A 13,074-nucleotide genomic window follows, 5' to 3' on the forward strand; every position below is an offset into this window, starting at 1 on the left:
TTTTTTTTTTCCCTGTATAAAACCCTTCTACTTATATCAAAAAGATACTCGAATGAATCAAAAAAACAAAATGCTGATTTTTTCTCCTCCATCCAGATTATAATCAGAACAATTTCCAAGTCCCAGTTACCCTCCAGATCCTATGCTCTCTGTGTATGCTGGTTGTCATGCTTTACTTGATTGACACCATCATTGAATAATATATCAGCCAAAAGTGCAAAAGTTTTTTTATTATCATTCTAAGTGCTGAACAATACTTCAAAGTTGATGGATGTAATTGTTCCATTCCTTCAAATAATAGGGTAATAAAGACTCCTTTCGTACAAAGTTAACAAGGAGCTTTTGAACAATGTTTAAATACAGAAAAAAAGCAAAGTGCAGACTTCAGAGAACACCCTGTGTGTTTAACAAGGAGCTGAAAAAGAAAACTGAAAGCCTTGTGTCTATTGTGGACTCTTGGAAGGAGGTGTTTTGTTGAGTGGAGAAAAAGGCAGTTTCAGAATTTTAGCAAGACATAGTTCTGCATGTTTTGGTTTTACTTTGCTCAAGGGCCAGCACTCTGCATGTGTACAATTAGACAACTCAGTCAAGGAGATCAGAAACCCTAGCTGCAGGCATTAAACAATTCCTCATTTGACGTGTTAATCGAAAAGGTGAAGGCTACTGTTTTTTTTTTCCCCAAAAATAATTAGATTGGAAGTACATGATACGACATTTGTGTGATGCACAAGAATATGCATAGATGTTTGAACACGTATTTCTTTGGATATAACCTTTCAAATGTAAAATAATACTGAATGCACGGGGAAACAATCTTTATTATCAGTGTACAGCAAGCTTGTAAGAAAAATATTCTTCAATACAGTAAGTTCCTCTTCACTTACGGTAAGAAAAGGAATCAATTATTCTTAACAATGTGAGTATTCCATAAAGATAAACCATTATAATGGAATTATAGAACACAAGCAGTCTTTAAGGACAGCATATCAAAAGAGATATTTCCATAACTTATCTATTCTGTTCTTTCTTTGCGCAAACAGTCATGCAAGTTCAATGTGAATTCTATCTTCGATTTATGTATGGTTATTTAGTGCAACATTTTGTGTTTTATTTGTGCCCTCCTTGGGATAAATCACCGTGGAATGCCTCAACGGGGAGATTATGATTAAAAAACAAACAAACAAACAAAAACAACTATTTTTTCTCTTGATTTCCCAAAGCTGCAGAGAGCCAGCATTCTTTCTCTTAACCTAGACCATTCAGTGGATGAACTAGTACTCTGCAGTTTGGATGCTAAGAGTCGTCAGTGGGTCTGGACCTCGTAACTGAAGTAAAGGAGATAACATGCTGTAGTGAAGAATGGATCACGTAAAAATCCTAGAGAGCTGTAGTCCGGGCACAGATTTTAAAAATGGATCACTGATGACAGACGATTAAAAGAAAGGAAGTTGCAGTTCCAGAGTTCACTTCACTGTCAGAAAATACAAAATATTTCTTTAGGCCAAGTGGTAGAGGATAAAGGTCGCATGCTTTTAGCAGGGAGTTTCTCAACTATGAACCCCATTTGTAATTCCCAACTGTGAAAGGGGAATTAATTTCATGGATCCATAACTTCGATTATTTTGAGGTCAGAGCTGAGCATCTCTGAACATTGACCCAGAAAATACAAAGTATATTTTCTGTGGATATAAATGAAGACATTCAAAATTGTATATATCGAGTGCTGTCTAGAAAGTATAAGAAAATAGTAATTTATTAAGCATATTTGCCCAAGCTATAGTGGATAATGTATCACAGAAATAATCGAATTGTAGAATACTTGAGGTAAGGAGGAGTCATCTGGTTCAGTTTCCTGCTCAGAGCAGGGCCTACCTCAAGGACAAGGTATAATAAATGAATGATAATTTGAACTTTTTTTAAAATTCTTTCTGGAAATTAAGAAACTCTGACAGACAAACCTGCAGGTATTTAAGTCCTGAGAATTAGCCTGAGTGGTAGAATTAAATGGGGAATGATGTATGGTTGGGGAGTTCAGTGGCACTGTTTTTTTGAGGGCAGGAATATGTTGTGCTACCTACTGCTGGTGAAGGTAAAGTAAAAAGAGTGCAGTATGTTAATAGTTGCAGTGCAGAAGATGGATGGCGCTGAGGGATGGAACAAAAACATGAGCTATTCCTCGTCTAAAGGAAGAGAGCTGTAGGAGGTATATGTGAAAATGCAAGTCGGTTTGGAGCTTTCTGTACAGTCTAAGAAATGAATATGTATCTGTGCCTGTTCGTCATTTTGGTGTGCCTACTGGAGTTGAAATTGAAGCAGCTGTTTTAATAGGAAAATGGCAAAGTTTTGTTTTGTTTTTTTTCCTAAGTATTTTTTTTCTCTAGACTAGAGATGAGTATTCATGGTATAGCAAATTTAGACTTTTTAACAGGCAGTGTTTTTCTGTCATTCTTGAAATGAAAGATGAGGAGAGATGGGTTATAATGAAGTTAAAAGACTTTTATTGACATGTTTGTAGGAAACTATTAATTTATTTGTAAGCCTGGCATAGTGGTACTTCTGTTCTGAATTAAGCTGCACAGGTGAAAGCTCTGCTTTGGTTTTTGGGCCTTTCCCTCAACCCTCAGTAAATAATCTAACACTCTTGCATGAATAGTGTCTAGTTCAACCCTTTCTAGGTAAAAATCAGTCTGATTTTTATAAATACTCCACCTTAGTGTTTGAGCCTATATTCTCACTGCTGAGAACAGCATTTCTGTGATTGCCATAACATGAATTTACCATGGGGACGAGTGTTCTTTCCAAAATAAGCATAAATACTGAAGAAATAATTGAACGATTGCTTCACTTCCTCATTTGAATTACCAGAAAGCAAACAATTAAAAAAAAACAAAACAAAAAAAACAGTATTGTGCTCTAGAAATGTAGCTTATCAATGGATTCTTTGTTAACGGGTTTCAGTCTCCTGGTGTTGCCTACAGGTGTGTTTGTGCAGGTGAGAGAGGAGGGATGGTGGGTGTTAAATTGTTGTATCTATGACTAGTTACAATTTGTTGTTCTCAGGGTGTGTTTAGCCATGAAGTCATATAGAGCTCTTTAATCTTCCTGAATGATGAACTCAACTTTTTTGGACAGGGATATGCTCAAAAAGTTACCCTAGTGTAACTAGGTGGGTTTTATTATTTGTTACACAATATTTTTTTTCGTACAAGAGTAGCAGGTTGCATGAGAAGCCATGGCAGTACATTGGCTTTTCAGTCTAAATGCTGTTATAAACCCACCACCACCAACAAAGGAAAAAAAAAAACAAAAAACAAACAACAACACACAATTAGGTGCTAACATTGTTTTCTTGCAGGCCTTCTGTCAGCTTTTGCCTGCATGTAAGTCACATGAATGTTGTAATGGCTTAGTTGTTGAGCATTCTTCCACTGTGTATTCCCTTTCCAACCTGAAGGAGAAATAGCAGAAGAGAAACTCTGTGCATTCATAATCACAAAAGTACAACTTTTTCTTATTTATAAGTTGCTATAAGTTTTTTGCATCTTCTAATTTTGTTTTCCAGAATGACAAATCTCCAGGGCGTTCCACAAGTCGATCGAGTAATATTTCAAAGGTATGTAAAATCTATTTCCTTTATGAGGAATTTAACGAAAACTAAATTTATCAAATACAATATAGTGCTTCATTTAATTACATATGCATTTCTGATGTTTTCTTTACAAACATCCCATTTTGAGTTTTTGCTGCCTATCATTATGGCTACCAAATAAAATTCGTTTTAAAGTATAGGTATACAATTAGTCATGACTTTAATATGTGTAGTAATAATAATAAGTAAGTAACGTGGATTTCTTACACTTGCTTTCCGCAACTGCTAACATTAATTAACATTAATATAATGCTACATTAATGCTTTAGCTTAAGGTAGAATTGCTGCATAATTTTTTGCCCCCTGCCCCACCCAAATAATAGTTGCTGTAATGTGTGAACACTGAATTCTTTTTACAGGAATTTATGATTCACTGAAGCCAGGGTTGTATATCTAGATGGTTTTTAGTTTCTAGGAAACAGAGAAGGGAAGCTGTAGGGAGAGGCAGAATGAGACTGCGGTCCTTTGGACTGCAGTCCTTTGTTTTTAACACTCTTTCTGTAAATTTTTGGTTCAGATGTGGCTGAAATCTCTGCCAAAAAGCCAGAATTTACAGGAAGTTAAAGCTAAAAATTCAGTATTATGGAATCCCAGTCCAAAACAACAGCCATGCTTTATGTTTGTATATAAAGATGTTTTGGTTTTGTTTTGTTTTGTTTTGTTTATTTATTTTTTTGCATCCAGAGTACGAACAGCATCCATTGTGCTATTGTCTCTGGAGGTATATCCTTCCCCACTGTATTCTTGTCTCTGGGGTACACATTGTAAAAATGTTTTTTTCTGAGAGCTCTTTAAACAAAAACAAACAAACAAACAAAACAAAAAGTGATTTCTCAGTTAAAGAAACCATCTATATGCTGTATATACACTATATTTTTATATTAAGAAGAACAACAAAAAAAAAAAAAGGCAGGGAAAAACACAGACATTATATCTAGTCTGTTCTAGGATGTAGCAGAATCTCTTCTTGACTTGTTGGCTATTTTTAAAAAACACCTAATTATATACTTACAAGCTTGATCTCAGTCAATTATACATATATTATTTTCAGTAACATTTTAAAAGCATGTCTATATTTACAATCATTGTAAAATTATGTGGATTTAATATTGCTTTTTCTACTTTTTTATGTAATATGCATTACAAAATGGCAAATCATAAATATATTCAGTGGTATGAGACATTCAGTGACATTTAGTTTAAAATAGTTTCTCCAGAAATCAATATAGATGCTTATTAGAAAGGGTGCTTGCACCTTTTTAAGTATTATATTTATAAGCAGGATTTTCAGAAACACTTTTTTCTGTTTATGTGAAACTACCTGCTAGTGAAACTTTGCTAATGCTAAAAGATGTTTGCCTGGAATTCTAGTTTGCAGTCTATTGTTTGATTCAAAATGCCTTTTTTCATACAATAGGAGAATATGTATGTAAAAGAAAACAGAAAAACAAATACCAGACTTTTCAGGTTACTATCACATGGCACAAAGTAATAGTAACATATACTGCACCCCAAAACAAAACTGGAGGCTTCTGGATGACATAAACAAAATATCAAAGGCAAGAGCTGCGTTCTGTGCAGTGTCAGATCCTATACACAATAAACATCTCAATTTACATAAAAATCAGCCTTCATTCAGAAATATAATTTAATCAAAATACATTGTTTTGATTTTGAGGCTTTTACTATTTGCATTTGCCTGTTTGTGTAAACTAAAAAGGGTTAAATTGAGAGTTGCATTTCAATAGTTTTGTGTTTTTGTGTATGCTAAGGTTGGTTGCGTATGGAAATCTTGGTCTGGAGTAGATTAGCCATTGCCTGGTATCACTGGATTTTGCACTACCCTATTTGTGAAATGGCACACAGCAAAGATTCTGCAAACACAGATTCATATTTCATAACAATTTTAAGCTGTTTATTCATTCAACTTGTGTTTTAGCCTTAAAGAGGACACTTGAGGTTTGCAGAACACGCTCAGGCAATTTTACATACTAGGTACATTAACTCGGAATTGCATGGTAATACAGATTAAACTGAATTGTTGAACACTTGATATGTCTTATCTGGACATAATGAAAAGGAATAGCTCTGATTTGCCATTTACCAGCTACGAGTTATTATGTACCTATTTAATCCATAGATTTTAAAATCCACCATTCCCTAGAGGGGGGGGAAGAAATCCATACTTGAGTCTTACAGTTCACTTCTGCTGTCCACTGGGAGTGCCAAAATGTAGGATGTTGGGAAGACTGTTTTTATCTTGCATGTACATTTCTGATAAGAATTTCAGTAATAATCTGGCCAAATGTGAAGACAAAACCTAATGTGTTTAGGTGTGATTTGAACACAGTTGTTTGGAAAGTCCACTGTGATACATGTTACTAAGTAAGTAAAATAATAGCTGGATAATATGTTTCTGTACATGTACTAACATAAAATTAGGCCATTCGTTTACAGATTATTTTCTTATAACTATGAAATTGCATAGCTCCACCGGTGAGAGATTTTTTTAACATGAGAAATGGAGTGTTTTATCAATACGGTGGGAGAAGAGCAAAATCCTACACTTTGATTTTGTTTACCTGGCTTAGTACCGAACCACGCACCATGTTTAAGAGCAAGAGCAGGTGAACACTGAGCGTGGCAGGGCTGCAGCTCACACTGTCCCTTGTCCCCATACATCACGGTGCTTCACCCCTCCTGCACTCGGCACTCCTGCGCCTTGCCAGCAGCATTTTGCTCGGCAGGCAGGAGGGAGAGAGAGCATTTCTCTGAACTAATTCACTCAGCCATCTCTGTGTGTGTTCCAGCTCATTACTGTGACCTTAAGTATCCCACCTGTGTGGTAACCACCGAGTTAATTGCAGGGTTTTAAAGTAGTCTCACATCATTTTGTACTCTCCATCTCCCTTACTCTGCCTCTGTCCTCGTGCTGCTGACTGACAGGCAGCTATAGCTCTCTTCAGTGGGTATCCATCTGGGACGTTCACTCATTACCTTCAGCCTATGAGTCATTAAAACTACCCTGGGGTTCCAAGAGCAACTACTTCGGTTGGTTTTCCAAGCAGAGGTGATTAGGAAAATGTATTGGTGTCCAATTTGTGCCACACTTATGGTAATAATGTAGATTTTTTCCCACAGAATCAATGAATGGATAAACAGGTGTTGCCTTCTGCCCTGCTAGCACTGCGAGCGATGGGTCCTCTCTGGGACTAACCTGCAGTGCCTATTACTTCAGAGTGACAAAGTGGAGTGATTTCTGAGTATGGGTTTCAAAGCCTGTATTAATAAAAACATAGAAATACTGGAAATGTGAGTCAAGAACCAGCCTCACTATTGTGTTCCTTTTGTCTTTGTAACCCTTAGCCTTTCTCTCCCACCCATCTCCCAGACGTAGTCTTAAGCACTGTTCTGGATTTCAGAATTAGAATTATTTTCTCCAGGTGTATTTAAACTCTAAGTAAATGAAAAAAAAATGACTTTGTTCATTAGATATTTGCCATCAGTTAGTTCTTGGCACTGTAGCTTTTCTTGGTAAATCGTTTATGTCTTCCTAAATATGTGAATAATTTAAGAGGAAATTTAATCTGAGAAGAATCTGGTGGATTCATTTCTTTCTGTTGTGGTTAACCAGTGGAAAAAGTCTTGTGTTTGAATTACAGCCCATAGAGGTTATGCTTGTATGTGTTTGTGAGGCTTCCTGGTTGTGTTAAAATGCTTTCTGGAAGAAATGTTGCTAGCACATTGTAATTATCTTTCTGCATGTTAAGTATGAATCAAGAGCTCCTTAGAGGAGGATGCTTTCTCTGCAGTAAGATTTCAAATTCTCTGATGGGAACTTTGGGCTTATTTTTCAGTGAACCTCAGACTTGGAGCAAATTGCCTGATTTTTGTTTTGGCTCAATTGCTTCTTAAAAGCCTGGAGCAGGTGTTAGAATACTTTTTATTTACAAGTCTCTGAAGCATCTTTCTAATAAAACGCGGTTGATTTACATCAGGAAGAAGTGAGGTGATCATTTCAGAATATTCATTGTGATGATATTCATTGGTCTATTTTAGAAGATGAAAACCAGCAGAGAAGGTAAAGGATGTAAAAACTGGTTCCACTCTGTGTTTATCTTTTTTATCTCCACCCTAGGCGATTTCTGTACTGATTGCCTATGTCACGTCTGGCTCCTCTCAGTAAATGCAAATGAAAACCAAAAGACACCAGTATGTCAAAGCAGTGCTCGCTAAAGTTTTAGATGAAATTGTTGCCAATTTATTGATTGTTTTGAAGTAGTCAGTTTGTGAGAGAGGATTGCAGCATCTCTGGAATAGCTGTTGTGTGATTGAATCCTAAAGAGTAATTGTGTGACCCCTAGCATTTTGCTACAGGGGACTGTACTGCTAAAAGTGGATCCATCTGTGCTATTCTTCCTATTTGGTCCCAATCTCACACCTGTCATAAATGACAGTTCTCTTCAGATTGCCATGGTGGTTTTTTTTAGTCTTTTCAATGTGTAGCTCCTAGTTTTCTGTAATGAACTTTGTTTTAAAATAACTTTAAGAAGTCAATATAAAAATAAACGTAATGATGTATCTCATCAGAACTGAGAGAAATCTTAGAGTTTCAAAAAATAAACCCTGAAAAAACAAGTCCCTGCTCTTGTAAAGTGTAAAATGTCAGCCTTCAAAAGCACTGTTACAATGAATAATACCATGTATACAAAACTGGCATTAAAATTTGAGTGTTAATGGTATCTTAGTCATCCAAATGATTCTTCTTGCTCATAAACAGAATCATTAATATCAAAGGTGAAGACTAGCTTAGCTCTTAACTCTCATTATGATTCTGTTACTGTAAAAAACACCATCACAAAGTAAACAAGTTAGTGAAAAGTATTTTGTTCATCAAAACATAGAGCAGAGAAAAACAAAAACTAGAACTAGATGCAATGGCATAAAAATTATTGCTGCTTTTTTTTTTTTTCCTCTTAGATGATGTAAATGTGTGGTTTCTTTGTCTACAGAATGCTTTGTGGCTTGCACATAGAATTTAATCTTCATTTACAGTAAGCTTAACAACCTGCAGAATTACTTAAATCTTCCAGAAATTTGAACTTGTAAATAAAATTGCATTAAATGTATTGCAGTTTCAGGGGACGACCAGTAGAAGAAGTATTTTCAATTTATTCTTGGATACACTTGACATATTTTAAACTAGTGTTCTAATGTAAGGGAATACATACAAAAATATGGTGTAATATTTCATACAGATTGTGTTTGTTTTTAAATTGTAATTCTTGCCAACAGTTTATACTGAGTATTCCTAAATGTGCCACACCAGCACGTCCTGACAAAATTGGATATTTGAAATATATTAATTTTATGTGTTTATACAAGTGTACTTTGTGCATAATGCTTATATGTAATTTCCACTTCTGTGGATAAGGAGGCAGCAGTATTTCATCACTGATTTCAGCTCTGTCCTATGATATATAATACCATATAGGTGATTTGTTTCCAGTAAGCACAGTATTCAAGTGATGACATACACTGTTCAGTTTTCAACAAAAATTATTATCCATAACAGACCTACTCCATACATACTGCTGGAAATTTTTATACAGCCATTTTTCACATATATGGCACTTGGAAGAACATTTCAGGTCTTTGTCCTAAAAAGAATCCAGTCAAGCAAACTTTATTTCCACACTGGTACAAAATTATTATTTTGCTGCTGTCTGAAGTTCTCTGCACTTCCAAAAACACAGTGTCACCTGTTTTTCATAATGATGTGTTGTAGGGGTTTCACTATCTTTTGGCTTAGTCATATCAATATTCTTTGTGCAGCTCTCTCACTCTGGGACATTTAGATTTCTCCCTTAGGGACAGAATAATTAAATATTAAATAGACACCAGAGTCGGTTGTTCAAATATAATGATGATGTCCTCACAGATGGGAATTTATTCAGTCCTCCTTAATAGTCCATCAGACCAAGCAAACAGTGGGGCAAGCGTGTGCACTCACATACATGGGCACTTGTGGGAGAACTGAGGGAATGTCATATGAGTGAAAGCTGGTGAGTATATATACTGAGGCTTTAAGTCCTGCAGATAAGTAGGAATATATACCCCTCTTCAGAAGAGAAACTCTAAACCATGAATACTGGTACTGACTAGTTTGTAAGTAAAATACTGCAAAATACAGTAGCAAAGGTGATGCATGGTTTGTGTTTCACCTTTCCTCAGGCTACATTTGCATTTAGCTCCTTCCGGACAGTCAGGAACTGCTGGCTTCAGGGCTCTGCAGCTTCTGGAAAAAGACCAGCTCCCCCTGGGTTTCAGTTGCCTAAGTCAGTGAATCAATGAATCCGTTATGTTTTTCTAGGAGCTAAATAACATTTTTATTAACAAAGTGATAATGCCTAAAAAGATGCATCCTGAAGCATTTGAAGAGAGTCATGAATCAAAAATGTTGCAGGACTGCAATACAAAGACTTCTGCAAACTATAATCCATCTGGCAATTCAAAGCTTAGCTACCAATGCTAAGTGTGTAGAGGAAGAGTGGAATTTTGCATAGAACTTCTACCTATAAATGAAAGGTTAACATAGCTCAGTAAGACAAAAGAAATTAGAAGCTTATTAAATCTACAGCTCAAATTTGCCATTGTCTTTGTTAGTTTAATTTTTAAATAGCACAATAGATTTGCCACTCGTGATTTTGATTTTTCTTTAGTGGAAAGTAAACATTCTTTAGTTACTTAGATTTAAAACCATTCTTTAGTGTGATCATACTGAGTTTCAAAGGAGCAGAACAGTTTCATTCAGCAGAATCATAAGTATATTTCTTCTCCTTTCTGTGTTACTTCTCCCTTTACTCTGTCTCTTCAGAGGCAGGTAGAAAGAAAGAAAAACAGGAGAGAAAGAAAAGGCTTGGGGAAGAATTGTGCAGGAAATTATTTCCAAAAAAAAAAAAAACAAAACCAAAAACACAACAACAACAACAACAACAACAACAAAAAAAAAAACCTTGCTGTGAAAGAAAACAGAAGTGAGCTTCTGATTCATTTAATGGTTGCTGGAAAGCCATCAGTCAGACAATAATAATGTCTAGATCTGAAAGCAGGAACTCCATCATGATTGACTAAAGGGGGAAGAAAAAAAAAGAGGAGCATGAGTTTCAGTTTCAAGTTGGAATGCCATCTCAAGACAGATGTTCTAAGATACACCTGTCTATAGGTGAGGACTTGAGCTTGGGTCATTTCAGCCGTGTTTTTGATCTTTCTAGACCTGAGATATTATCCAAATAAAAGTTAATAAAGACTGATGGTTCCCTTAAAATGTTGCGTTGTTTACAAAGCAGGATTATCAGATGAAAATATGCAGACTGGATCTCCTGCTGAGTTTATTGCTGTGCAAACTGCTATAATCTTCTAAGGTATCTGTTCCTTAGTGTGCCATTATTTGATTAGGGTAGAGTTTCAGCTTTTTAACTGTATTGGCTGGTGGGATCTGGAGGATTCTGTGATGCATTGCTGCTGTAAAGCATATTTAGTGTGAGCATAAAAGCATTAGTCATATTCCCAGCCTGCCCTACCTTCCTGCAATTTTCAGACTTTCTGCTTAGGCAGTGTTGTAGGATGAGGGGCTTTTTGAAATGCCTTTGGCCATCTTTATTCAGAACAGTGGCATTAGATTAGAGGATTCATTTGCCTTTCTGGGTTATCTCCAAGGACATTTTATGTCAGCTGTCCATTACATCTGGTGTTTTATTTTAAAGCTTATGTCTATTCAGGTATGAATGCTTTGCATTTGTGGAACATGTTGTTACCGAGCTCTCCTGTGAGGTGAAAATAGAGCCTTTTCCCCTTAAAAAGAACACAAGCTGTGTTCCTGTGCTAGTTCCATCATGCAGTGTAAGCAGTAGTTGGTCAGTGAGGAGTCTCGTCTTCTGTTGTTAACTGGGAAATTCTGTCAGATCTCGAACATCCATTCTGTGGACTGGAAATTCCTATTGATTTCATCATTTGCATGTCATTCTGCCCCCCATTTCTGTCTTTGAACTCTTTTAACATGGAGATGTGTGATATTAGAGCCCCCTGGTGTGAGAGAAATGATTATCTTGCTTGTCCTGAAAATGCCATATTTACCAGTATTCTGTGTGGAAAACATATGACCAACTCCAGTTGAACATATGAAAAATAATTGAGTAAGCACCCTGTCATGTGTGTTAATTGAATTGCGTAGCCTTGATGAGAGAGTTCATCTAAAGACAACAAGAAGGTGGCCAAGACAGCAGAAGGTGGTGACTGGGGAACCTCTACTAACACTGCTTTTGAAGTGCCAAACCTAATCAGATGGAGTTGGCATTATCCCTCCAGCACCGTCCTGGTGTTGATGTCATAAAGAAATAAGCTGCCTTGCTTATAAATGGATTGTTAGACAACTTTATTTTGAGTTACCACATTTAATTAAGCTGCTGATATAGTTTGCTATGATAAAATTAGTAAGGTGCTAGTTCAGTTTTCCCATTCTGATGAGTTGTACAGTATCTGTACCGTCAGAAATAGACATCTGCTCAAGGGATACTATTTTTAAAGGAATTCATTATTCTTCCTGCCAAGTGGGACTGGAGTCCACAGCACCAACCTGATTCCTCTATTCAATAAGTGCATTATCTCAAAATTCAGTGTGCTAAATAGCCACGTAGCAGTGCAATAGCAATTATAACAATAAGCCCTGTGTGCTTGAGACTGTTTCCAACATCTGTTGTATATACATTCCCATTTGAGCTTGTTATCCAGGTGGATACGATATGAGTAGGATTTATTCAAATGATCGTGGTTTTGATTTGTCAGATATGCCTGTAGAATAAATGGTGCCACCCAGAGGATTTTGTGTTTTGCTACTAAAACTGTCAGTAAAGGATGACTGAAAATAACAGCTTATGTTATGAGCAGGGCTGATGGACTTGTTCAGTGATGTGTTTTGTATAGCAAGCAGTCCAAGGTAGCACCAACCAAACGACTGTGTGCAGTGCTGTGCTTGTGTTACCCGGCCCTTCTGCTGCTCACGTGAAGCAAAATGCTCAGCTGATACAAGGATACCTATTCTAGGATCTGACCTAGTACTTGCATGTGGCTGCATGCTGTGCCCTCTGATTATACCAACTAAATGCTCCTTTAGGAATCTTTGTGCTGCTGGGCTGAACAGCATGTGTGTGTTCATTAAAAATAAGTTTGGGATTTTTAGTTTGCAGGGAAGAAGGCTAAGGGAAAGAAATGAGGCAAGTCTGGTGGCAGTGTTGGGACCAGAGAGCAGACAAGTACAGGTTATGCTGACAGAATTTAGGGTGGAAGTACAAAGGCGTTTTGTGGTAAAGGTCTGGGATGGTCTTCAGCTGAGTTGGAATTTACAAGTTTTTAAAACCAGCTTAACT

General features: G+C 36.5%; 1 protein-coding gene across 14 annotated transcripts in view; it reads left to right on the forward strand.

Annotated features, from left to right (window-relative positions):
* Nucleotides 1–13,074, forward strand: part of MARCHF1 (membrane associated ring-CH-type finger 1) — a 295,689-nt gene that overhangs the window by 241,698 nt on the left and 40,917 nt on the right. For all 14 annotated transcript variants that reach the window (XM_072037339.1, XM_072037344.1, XM_072037340.1 and 11 more), the window contains one exon: nt 3,563–3,613. In XM_072037339.1, coding sequence (XP_071893440.1) covers nt 3,563–3,613 — 51 coding nt within the window. The remainder of the gene's footprint in view (nt 1–3,562; nt 3,614–13,074) is intronic.

This window comes from Anas platyrhynchos, chromosome 4 (genome assembly GCF_047663525.1).
Source record: "Anas platyrhynchos isolate ZD024472 breed Pekin duck chromosome 4, IASCAAS_PekinDuck_T2T, whole genome shotgun sequence".
Taxonomy (NCBI): domain Eukaryota; kingdom Metazoa; phylum Chordata; class Aves; order Anseriformes; family Anatidae; genus Anas; species Anas platyrhynchos.